The 12,408-nt window shown below is 42.8% G+C and overlaps 1 protein-coding gene across 1 annotated transcript in view; it reads right to left on the bottom strand.

Annotated features, from left to right (window-relative positions):
• Positions 1–12,408, bottom strand: part of ANO4 (anoctamin 4) — a 398,627-nt gene that overhangs the window by 122,347 nt on the left and 263,872 nt on the right. The window contains exons 9-10 of the mRNA XM_057743345.1: positions 9,839–9,883; positions 13–144 (exon numbers count right to left, since the gene is read on the bottom strand). Of these exons, the coding sequence (XP_057599328.1) occupies positions 13–144; positions 9,839–9,883 (177 nt within the window). The remainder of the gene's footprint in view (positions 1–12; positions 145–9,838; positions 9,884–12,408) is intronic.

Genomic DNA, 12,408 nt, shown 5'->3' on the forward strand with positions numbered 1-12,408 from the left:
GGAAACACTCACTGATGGATCCTTTGCTGGCTGAAAGGGGCAGTGTAGCAGTCATTCTCCTCCAGGTCTGGCAGTGTCTCCTTGTCCAGACTCATTGGCTTCTTAGGTAACCATCTCCGAAACCTGCTTATTTGTTTATCGATCCTGTGGTACATGAAAGGCAAGACCAAAGGGTACAGCACGTCAGCATGGCCCCAAAACACAGGAGGGAAGTCTCCACAGAGCCGTAACTATGACCCACACACGCTGGGCACGCTCACTGCACTCAGGAACTCCCACTCGACAGATGGAAAGAAGAGAGCCGAGGCTCAGTGCTCTCGGGATTTCAACAAGGGGCGTTGACATGATTGTCAATGATATGACAGCTGTGAGTCATATGTCTATCCACATGCAAGTGAATGACCAAGGAACAGAACACAGCTGGAAGGCTCTGGAAAGGAAGCTGACGGTCCCTTAGGCAAAGCAGCTGAGCCCTTAACGTCTTCCATCCTGCAGATACTAGAAACTCACTGTGTGCTTGGAAAATCTCCCCATCTGAGGTCAGGGAAGAGCGGTAGCTGTAGTTAGTTTTGGGCAGAGGGTGACAGCACATTCCCGGCCTGCACTGTGCACCGAGAGCCCAATGTCACGATTTGCTTCCTACCCCTCACACCTTCCCCGAGCAGCCTCTCAGCAGACAGCATGCTGTTTAACTTTCATGTCTCTTTTCAAGCTGAGACATGAAGGTTCTCATGGTGCTGGGGCATCATGACACCGGTTTGTCACTCTGGCCAGGGCACATGATGATGCCAAGCCAAGGAAAACAATGCTGTTTCCAAAGCAGTTTTCAAGCCATGGTTTCCCTCGGCTACCTCCCTGTTCCTTCTGACTTCTGCTGATGAAAACATCTGGCTTCCAAATGACCAGATTCTCACCCACTCAGAGTCAACCACCAGAAGGAACAAATACCACATCAGATTTTTCAATGATTATGCTACCTCAGGTATCTGTACCACTGGAAATGTTTTTCTCCAAGAGCACATACCAAATAGCATCTCTGTGAAATAGACTGAACAGGTACCATTCTCATTTCACACATCACAAAAAGACCTGGGGCGGGGGTGATTACCCAGCCCAAAATACCCGGCCAGTGAATAAAGCCAGAACCAAAACACAGATTCTGGACTCTTGATTTTAGAGATCACCCCCATCAAAGTAGCTGATAATGGGAATCTTCACTTAAGGGCCATACAAGGGACACATTTCTCTGGGGATGAAAATCTTTAAATGCCAAGTCTATTAACTGAAAACACATGGAATTTGGGCACATTTTGGTTTTTAAATTGCCATGTATATAGTAATTAAACTTTTAAATAATAATTAAAATTATTTACATGGCAATTTATCCTTTTCAGTGAAACTCTCAGTTGAAGGGATTATTTTTTATATAAATGATCAACTCCAAAATGAAAAATAATAGTAAACTTCTTTTTTACCACCTTTGATCCTCAGCATTTTTCCAGCCTCACCACAAACCCCCACTCTGCCTGGTGGTGGCTGTCCTTTTTCCAGAGTCCCTGTAAGTTCAAACTGGAAAGAATCCTCCAGCTTCTTTAAGACCCTCCTCTCCAAGAGGACCCATCCCCACCACATACATACACACACACACACACACACACACGTGAAAATCCTACCCAGGGTCATGTAGCCAGAAAAGAGTAATAGATTAGAATGGCCTAAAGACTGAAAAAAGGGAAAAAGTGCCCATCTCCTTCATCCTTCAGGTTCACCCCCTTCCCCCATCATGAAAGACACTTAAAATATAATGAGACGATAAGCTTCAGAGAGGTGCTGTGACACAGTGGTTGAGAACTAGAATTCTGAGGCTGAATTACCTAGATTCAAGCCCTGGCTCTATAAATATTAGCAGTGTGACCTTGGGCAAGTTATTTAACTTTGCCATGCCTCAATTTCCTTATCTGTATTATGGCCGTAATAATGATACTCAATTCGTAGGGTTGTGATGATTAGCTGATCAATAGGTATACACAGTCTTCAGGACAGCATCTGGTACATAGTGAACACTGGCTACTATTATTATTATTTTTTCCCCAAAGACAAGAATTTGAACAACCAGTTTGCCTCAACATTTTTGTCCTTTTGCTTTTCAATTCAAAGTTCATTATGCTTCACCAGCATCCATCACTTGTCCAAGTTCAATGATTTAGTCCTTAAATTAGACTTCCTAGGCTAAGCTGGTTGCCTTCCCTGTGGCTCTTGGCTTTACTTCATCTGATCACCTTAAAGGTTGTTCACGAAAGAAGACTTTGGCCCAGAGGTTTTCCATAATAGAGCTTTCACCTCCCACACACCTCCAGTTGGCAGCACTAATCGGATTACACTCTGCAAAATTCGCATTCTCACAGAATCTGGGCTCTGCATGCCATGACTATGAATTAAATCCAGATGGGTACAGTGCTCAGTGTGGATAAAAACAAAGCTGTAAAAATTAAGACATAAATACTCTATGGGAATGAAATGGCAGCTTTCAGCAACCAGCTGGTGGCACCACGATTTAAGTGAAATGTGGAGATGGTGGAGAGAGAAAAGAACAGGCTATGAAAGTGATTAGTTCATTGAAAAATGAGGGTTGGGGGGAAGAAGTGAGGGGAGGTTGCCTGGAGTGGTGGAAAGGAGCTGGGATTTGTCCTTGGACTGCCTGATCCTGGCTCTGTTGCTTATCGGCTGTGTGACCTTCCACAAATCAGTCACCTTTCTGAGCTTTATTTTTCAAGGGGTTTTAAAATGGGATCATCACCATCATCCTCATCTTACTGACCTCACAGGGTTGCTAGGAAGCTTATAAAAGAGGATGTGCATGAAATGGTTTGGAAGTTGCCAGGCAGAAAGCAGTGTTATTAATAATTCCTTGAGGACCACGGAAGCTAATGTAAAAGTGACAGAAAGGAGAGGAAGTGGGCTTTTGAAACACTATGGTAGAAGAAAGATATTCAAAAGGTATCTTAAAAATAAGCCCCCTGAGACACTAACTGGGCATGGAGGATGTGAACTGCCCTTCATCGGGGCAGCCTGAGCAGAAGCAGGAAGACAAAGCATGGACTGCCCTGGTCCTGTCACACATGCCAGTCCAGGCTGTGTGCTCACAATGACGGAAGAAATGCTCAAACGTGATCTGCAGTTTGTGTCCGAGGTTGGCAGAACGGCCCCCCAAAGATGTCTGCACCCTAATCCCCAGAACCTGTGACCATGTTGTGTGACATGGCAAAGGGACTTTGCAGATGTAAATAACACGATGGGCCTTAAATTAGGGAGAGCATCGTGGACTGCACAGGTGGACCCCTGTAATCACTAAGCCCTTTAACAGCAGAGAACTTTCTCTGGCTGGAGACAGGGGAGATGAGGCAAAAGGGAGGTCAGAGAGATTCAAAGCGTGAGAAGGACTCAACTGGCCAGAGCTGGCTTTGAAGGTGAAGGGCGCCGGGAGCCAGGGAGTGTAGGCAGCCTCTAGAAGCTGAGAAAGACCTTTGGTTACCAGCCAGTCAAGAAACGGAGACCTCAGTCCTACAGCTGCATGGACCTGAACTGTGCCAGCAGCCTGGATGAGCCTGGAAGAGCCTGGAAGCCGATTCTTCCCTGTAGCCTCCAGAGAAGCGCCCGGCTGACTAACGTCCTGATTTCACCCGGTGAGACCCTGAGCGGAGAAACCAGCTGAAACCTCCCCTAACCCAGACTTCCGACTTGCAGAAGTGAGATAATAAATCCGTTTTATTCAATGCCACGGGAATGTGTTATAACAGCCATGGGAGACTAACACACCTCTCAGAACAGGCTTGGGCCCGTCTTCCTGGGACCTCGGCTAGCCAGGCTCCCATGGGCTGAGGCTGACGTTTCACACACTGCCCCTACCTCCCAGGTAGGTGGCTCTGGGAACAGGGTCTGTCCCTCTGCGGCTGGATGATGAGTTGCCACTCTTCCACACACCCACTCCTGTCTCCAAACTGTGCTGCTCAGACATCAGTGAGGACCCCCTTCCTCCTTGCAAAGGAAAGACACATAGTGCAAAAGCCACCAGGCTGGAAAGCGTGAGACTCAAGCTGGATGCCTGGGCCATGCCTTTTATTCCCATGGGGCCTTAGTATCCTCATCCCTAAAATGAACAGTCAGGTGCTCCCTAAATACATGTTGGTGGTTACTGCCGCAGTAAAATCTTGGCTATACCATTTTAAACAAACTTGAGTTAATAAAGAGCTTTACTTTAGGGACTCCTCTGGCAGTCCAGTGGTTAAGACTCCATGCTTCCATTGCAGGGGGCACAGGTTCAATCCCTGGTCAGGGAACCAAGATCCCTCATGCCACGTTGTGGCATGGTCAAAAAAAAAAAAGAGAGAGCTTTCCCTTTCACAAGGTGTAATGGATAATTTTTCACATAGAATGATGACTGTGGCGTCAGCTGGAAGTGGATTCACATCCTCATTGTCCAGACTGAAAGTGGCGAGGGCCACGCAGGGCAAGGGACTAAACTTCTCTGAGCTAATATACTCGTTACAGAAGGAAGTGGTGAGGATAAGCCTCAGTGTTTCCACAATGCCTTGGACTGGCAAAATGCTCAATTAAGTAGTGGTTTCCAGGATGAAGAAAATGATCGTGACAATGAACTTTTATTTACCAAGTTCTCAACAGACATTCAAGAGCTATGATTTTCCTTTGCACCCTGAGGTCTGAGCTCCCATGTCTCACAAACATCCCTAAACAGGCAATCCTGAAATTTACTTAGATCTATCGAGAAACCAACTAACCAGAAAGCATCCCATTTGTCTCTTCAATATAGGAGGAGGGCTTACTTAATAAAGTCTCCTCTGACAGGGAAAAGAGAAAACATCGGCTTAAAGATGGAGCATTGATTTTGGCTGGATACACTGTCACTTTGTTCCATTTCTGCCATTTACGGAGCAATAGCTGTCTCACAGACTCCACAGGTGAATCAATAACGACGGATCATCCACTTGGGTCTCTGTAGCCTTGAATTGTCAAGTTAATATCTAGACTAAAGGGTGAGTTACTTTCTTAAGAAAGGTGTTCTGAAAGTAAGGTCAGGGTCCTCACCCAAATGCTGGTTCATGCCAGGTGAGGTTCCGGGTAGCTGGGAAGCACTGGCAGCACAGCACAAACAAATGGGCAAAGAGCTGCCATCTCCGCCAGGCTGTGCCTTTCCAGGGAGATGTGCCTTGAGAAGGTCCTGGTTAAAACTACTTGACCTCAGTTTTCTCAGCTGTAAAGGGGAGACAATCCTACCCCACCTGCATGAGCGGTGATGATCCCAGAAAAGGCCACATGCAAAGGACTTCACCCGTAACAGGCTACCCTGGCTGCAGGCCTTTATAAATCACCAGCTGTGCACAGAGTCCTAACCTGGATGCTGAGGGTATACCCTGAAGCAGAAAACAAGGGCCTTTCCCTCGAGCCACTAACAACCCAGAAGGGAGTTTGCACTAATGACAACTTAATTAGGCTGAATAAAATGAAACAGGCTACTTCAGAGACACCTGCTTTTCCCCAGACCAGAATATTATAATAGCATCAGGTTTCAAACAGTCAGATTACATTTTCAGAGGTAATATGCCCACAGAGCACCTACAGATGAGCTTTTTTTGGTTTTGTTTTGTTTTGTTTTACTTAATGGAGGCCCCATACACAGGCCTACAATGTAGGAAATGAAGTCCTCCAGGCAACAGGAGGCTTGCATTTCTTTTTCCTTTTCTTAGAGCCAAGTGCCCTGTATTTGCAGCCTCTTCTTAGATAGGAGTTAGGGATCTTTGGAAGCTGATGCCATTCTTTCAGGTTACAAGGCTACTAATTGGGGCACAGCCTAAATATCTTCTAGAAGAGTCCAAGGCTTTGGAAGATTTACATATAGTAATTTTTTAAGATGAGGATGTAAACATCCAAGCCATTTTGTCATGTAGCTTGTATACTCATCTGATAAGATTACGCCAGCACTGAGTGTCTAATACAGCACTGTATAATGCAGTGTTCATTCTGCCAAGCATCGCAAAAGAGAAGGGCAGGCAGGATGTGTATGGGGGCGTGGAGGAAAAAAGAATGAGTAGTAATGAGACTTCAGCTACATGCCACCCACAATCATCAGATTTGTTACTTTGTAAGCATATCTTCTACAGACTGTAGTTGTATTATTTAGTGAAGACAAAAAAAAATTAAGACAGAAGAACGATGATAAATTTCCTTTCTTGACTGGATAGGTAATTTGTAATACCTGTGAGTCTTCCCAAAGGTAAGTGTTGAAGCAGCCTTTAACAGACCAAGTACGTGAATGAAAAGAGCATTTACTCCAAAAATACATGTCTGAATTACATGAATGTGCTTTATAGTGTCAGGTGACTTTTCATAAATAAAGATATTTGTGAAATGATGCTTTATTCTCCTGCCTGCTCAGAAACTTCACTATTTCAATTCATTTCTCTTATCCTGAAAGGAGGTAGGTTTGCTTCAAGGGTGATTTCATGGACTAATGAAGAGAACTATCATTTGGAAGAATGAAACTAAAAGCTAAATTAAATATCCATATTTAGCATGACATGAGAATTTTAGAATATTGGAAGTCGATATTTTACTACTGGTGTATGACTGGGTTAACAAGTTATAGATGTGCCCTTCAATTTGCAATGTCATCCCTGGCTACAAAGAGACAAACACACTCTTCATCATCTAAACCAGCTTGTTCTGAGGCGAAGAGTTAAAGTAGGTACAAAATTTTCTGACAAATTGCATTTAAAAATTTGCACCAGACACTAGGCTTCAATAAGCTACACAACCACATTGATGTCCCAAATTTAATCTTATGTGATTTCGGCCGTAAAGCTTATCTTAAGAGGCCATTCTGAGTCAATGTGTTATACAACCATAGTTGAAAAGGATTTTTTTCCTCTTTATTTTGACCCAGAATCTTCTGGTGCCTTCTAAAGCCTAGATTCTTTCTACACTTGTGATGTATGCACTTGAGTAGCCTCAACTTTTTCAGGCCAAAAATTAGCATTTATTAAACTGTTCTTTCAGTTCAACAAACAAGGATTTCCCAAGCTCTTACTCAACCTTCCTTCTACACACAGAGAGGACATGTGATGGGTGACATGTTCAGTCTCCTCTGCTTTCTTTCTCTTGCTCCTGTTCTAATCCCATCCCTTCTTTCTCCTTTCCTGTCACAGAACTTATCAAGGTAGCAGGGACCCCTCACTGCCTCTGATCATCAGGACCCCATCCATGCTCCACCAGCTGCAATTTGGTTTCTATTACCCTCTACTCTGTAGCCACCATTCTCAACATGCGCTAGTCCCAGACTAGCAACATCAGCATCACTTGGAATCTTGATACAGTTGCAAATTATTGAGCCTCACCTCTGAGGACGGGCCCAGCAATCTGAGTATTAAAAAGCCCTGCAGGTGATCCTGATGCACCCTAAAGTTTGAGAACCACCACTCCATGGAGCCTGCTAGCATGGCGGTTACCAAGGTGACCAAAAATCAATTCTCATCTCTCATCCTTCATCCGTAGTTGAAGAACACCCTTTCTAATGGGAGCACATACATGGTGCCTTTGACACTGCCCTCCCTTAGTTTTCCTCCTGCTTCTTAAATTGTTCCTTTTTTATCCTCCCCCATCTCTTCCTGTCTCCTTAAGGCAGATTTTCCAAGCAATTGCGACTGGTCCTCTTCTCTTTACTCCCTACATCAGTCCCTAGGAAATTCCATCCACTCCCCTGGCTAAGGTCATGACCTCTATGGCTTTGTCTCCCAAACTGGATTCTCTAGCTTTACCTCTAGCCTCACCTCTAGCTTCAACTGCTTTGCCAACAGTTTCAAAAGCCTTCAGCACACCAACACCTCAAAGACCTATTGTGAGTCATAATACAGAATTGTTAAAACAAAAATCATCTTTCTCACCACACCTGCATCTCTGTGAATTTCTTCTTTTGCCTCCCAGTCCCTTATTATGGAAACTTCATTCTCTCCGCTACCATCTTGTTTTCTAAATACCTACTAAGTCCTTTTGTCTATACTTTTCACAGTCTTTCTCATATACTTTGCTGTGTTACTTTGTAGATTATTTTTTGGCTATGCAGGGACCAGAACTACAATCTGAGTGTTTTAGAGTGAAAGCTAAGGACAGAGAGATTATGGCTTATTTTAAGGAAGCACTTTCAAAGTCAGATGTTCACAGATGGGTTCAGGAATTTCCTCTCTCCAGTGATGTTCAAACACAGGCTAGCTCATGATACAGCAGAGGTTCAAGTAGCTGGCGAGTGGCTGGACTTGATGAAATCTGACATCCCATCTAAACTTGAGATTATATGGGTCTTTTTATCACCATTTTCCTTTAAGCCCTCATTGCTCGCATCTTTCCCATAACTTAAATGTTTCAGCCCCTAGTCTATGTCTGACACTTCAGGCAGTTCTGGTTTTTCTATACTTTTCTTTGTAGCCTCCTTTTCCCCCATGCAAATCCTCACATATGTGTACGGAGATTCAGTCATTCATTCGCCTCACCTACTATATGCTAGGTACTGGAAATACAGAATTGGATGAGCCATCCTTGCCTTCATACACCTTCCAGGTGGAGACAGACATCTACATCAGGCCCAGCAATCTGAGTTTTAATAAGCCCTCCAGGTGATTCTGATGGTGGCTAAAGTTTGAGAACTATTGAGGACTACTGAAACAGGTTAAAAGGTGCATCAAGTTTTTGTAGAAGGTCATTATGTGACAAGGGACTCATCTTGTCATGGTGAATCCAAATGCCACGGCAACTGCCGGATGAAAGAAGAACTGCTAATAAGGATGCTGCTCAGGGAAACTGCTGGAAACCACATCTTAGTTTCGTTAAACGCCCATTCTCATGTCATACTTTTTGAGTGCACATGTACTTGAGTAGACCCACCAAAACACATCAACTACTCTTCCACTTATCCTTCTGCATAGCACATAAACAGAGTGCACCTGAATCTTAAATCTCACAGAACTGAACTCTAAGATTTTCAGACAAACGCAATGGTTTCCAAGTTTAACTATCAGCTCAGCTCAGAGTGAATGGCTGTATGAGACCAATTAAACGTTTGAAATTAGATTGCCAATGGTCACCACAGAATAAATTAAAGGACATCCCTGATGCCTCTCCTTCATCCCTGGTTTCTCAACAAACAAACAAACAACAAGGAGAAACAAGCTTAGGAAGGATACACAGCAGAATAAAGGCAACCTTCATCCAGTGGGATTTTTGAGGGGATGAGGGATAAAAAAGGGTAGGAGGGCTTCTGAGTAAGGTCATATAGCAGCATACTTTATTAACAAAATGTTACTAACATAGGAGGACCCTACCCACTGAGGGCCAAGAAGCTGTCTGCTTTTTGAAAGGGTGATTGCACTTAGATATCAAGTTACATATAGCAGAGGGAGGAATTTGTGTGGGGAAAAAAGTAACATTCAGACCAAAGATGCTTTCTAAACGGCAGGGTTTTCTGATAATTTATCTAATAAAATGGGGAAAGAAAAATGCCAGCGTCAATAGACCTGCAGATAAATGCAACCCAAGTGTAAGTCTTATACACAGGGAAGACTGTAAAAGGAACATTTCCATCTTTGATTTCTCCCCTCTCCCCACTCCCCCCCCCCCCGCCCCCAGGCTAACCCGAAATAGCTATTTTTGGCATGACAGCCAGTCTCCCCATGTGACAGAGGCCCATCTTCCCCAGCTTGTATTCCTTGTCATGGTTGGAGCACACAGGCCAACAGCTAAAACAAACACCATCATGACAGAGCGTGCTACTAACCTGCTCATGAACTTGTACCGGCGGGGCAGGTAATAGATTTTTCTCCTGGAAGAACAGCAAAAATGAAGCCAGTCGAGAAGAAAACCCATCGTCAGTTACAGTTTGAACTAGCAAGGAAGGAAAGGAGATTGAAGATAGAAGCCTGTAAGAGGTGAAGAAGAAAAAACTAAAAAGAGATTAACAGTGAGAAATGCAGTGGGAATGTAGAGCATGCATTTTCGCATCATGAAATCCTATGAAATAGTTTCCATTGATACTGCCTCCTCTCCTCGTTACCGTCATCTTTTTGCGTGACTGCTCTTTGCCTACAGAACCTGTGCAGAGCAATAATTTGGAGCAATCAGTATTTGTGAGAATTCGGCTGAGGTCAGCTCTTTTTTCAGGATGCAGAGATGGACTGCCAGCCTGCTGGCCACATACATAATCTAAAGGCACGCGGTTGTATTAAGTAATATTTATATAGCACTTTAAGTTTAGAGAGTGCTTCTCTCATCTGATGTAGGCAAGGGTAATATAAAATATACATGTGTATATATATACATCTATACCCACATACATACATATATATCTTTTACAACCAGTATGGGAAGGACACTAACAAATAAGCATCGATATCCTGCGGAAAATAACCACACTAGAACATACTGCCTAACCACTGGCCCTCGTATAGGTGAATTAAAGAGGTAAACCAAGGAATCCTGGAAAAAAATCTTCCTAAAAATCAGACTTATTAAGGACCTGCTGTACTTCTACATATCTGCATTTTAAAAATGATTACAAATGTAAATTCCGAGTGTCATGTGAATGGAGAGCATGTGCATTGGATGCTTTATTAAAATGGAGTCTCTCTTTCCGTAGTTTGGGCTTCGCCCAGTGGGGTGGTAATGAATGAGGTCTGTGTGGATTCTGAACTGTTACTGAGATATCTCAGAGAAAATGGGAACTTTATACACCAACACTTACTTTGCATATCTGTGAAAACTTAAAAGCATATCCCATGTTGTTAATAGGCATATTATAGAGACAACAGAAAGTTCAGTGGCTGCCAGGGCTTTGGTTTGAGGGGAGAAGGGATGAATAGACAGAGTAAAGGGGATTTGTAAGGGCAGTGAAACTATTCTGCATGACACTTTAATAGGGGATACATGACACTATGCATTTGTCAAAACCCATAGAACTGTACAAGAAGCGAACCTTAAAGTGAACTATGGACTTTAGATAGTAATAATGTACCATTGTTGGTCCATCAATTGTAACAAATATACCACACTAATGCAAGATATAAGGAATAATAAGGAAATAATAATAAGGAAACTGTGAGTAGGGTGAGGAGGGTACATGGGAACACTCTGTACTATGTATTTAATTTTCTATAAACTTCAAACTGCTCTAAAAGTGGTCTACTTAAAAAACCCATATCCATGGACATACAGGCATTGAGCAGAAGCAGGTTTTATTGACAATTCCAAGAAGAAATCTGTTCTTCAACTTCTTTTAAACATTGTAGAAATAAAAATCCAAGGAGACTAAACCTGGGATTCCAAAATGCAGTCTATAGAAAATAATAAAGATTCTTGGAGGCATTTAAATAGTCAGCTAAATTGATGTTTGAACATTTTGCTGAACTGATATGGCAGGACAAGTCCTCCTTTGGAAATACATATGTCTCCTTAGGCTACAGTTATCTGTCTAAAACACTGGACAAAATGATAGCATAGATTTTAAATGTACCAGGTTGCATCAAGTGAAGCTATGCTTAGGTAAAACCACGTCAATATTAATAAGGCCAATTAGTGGTCACACGTTAACAGTATTTCCTCTTAAAATATTGTTCTGTAGGAATTCCTACATTTAAGATTATTATTCATAGCTATTACGGTTTTCATTTTATTGCCTGGATCACATTCTCTGAATGCTGCATAAGAAAACTATTCATGCTGCTCGCAGGCAGCACTTTTCTGCTATGTAATGAGCACACAGAGGTGTTATCTATGATACAGCCAGGCCCTTCAGAGACAAATGCTTGCAGGTACTAAGGGAATTTGCTGTGCACCACATTGCTCATGTTTCCACAATCCACTCGGGTTCTTTGCTCGAGAAGTGTATTCTGGCAGAAGGTTTTATGAGATTGCTACTCATAAGGGGAGGGGTATCAGTTTCACTAGGTTTTACTACCTTACTGTTATCAAAAGGTAGAGTTTTTAGCTCTGTTGGCTATAAGATGTTGGTCTGATATATAACTCTGTCTAAGCATGGATTTATTTTCTTTTTGGTCCTTATATGTGATATAGCATTAATTCACATTGATAAATAACTGAAAGGTTTAGAACTATGTTTGGCTCAATTCCTTTGCAATTTGCCTTAAGGAAAATAGATGCTATAAATCCCAGCCTCTACTTTGAATTGATATTAGGACACAAAGACCAATAAACAAAATAAGATGCACCAGGGAGATATACTACAGGCCTATGAATGGAAATTGCCCTTCTCTAAATGTGTTCCTAGCTCTTCTTCGTTTCTAAGAATGTAGATGGTTCTTTGTCTCGATAACTTTCCACAGCTCATTAAGA

This window comes from Hippopotamus amphibius, chromosome 7, assembly GCF_030028045.1.
Source record: "Hippopotamus amphibius kiboko isolate mHipAmp2 chromosome 7, mHipAmp2.hap2, whole genome shotgun sequence".
In the NCBI taxonomy this organism is placed as follows: domain Eukaryota; kingdom Metazoa; phylum Chordata; class Mammalia; order Artiodactyla; family Hippopotamidae; genus Hippopotamus; species Hippopotamus amphibius.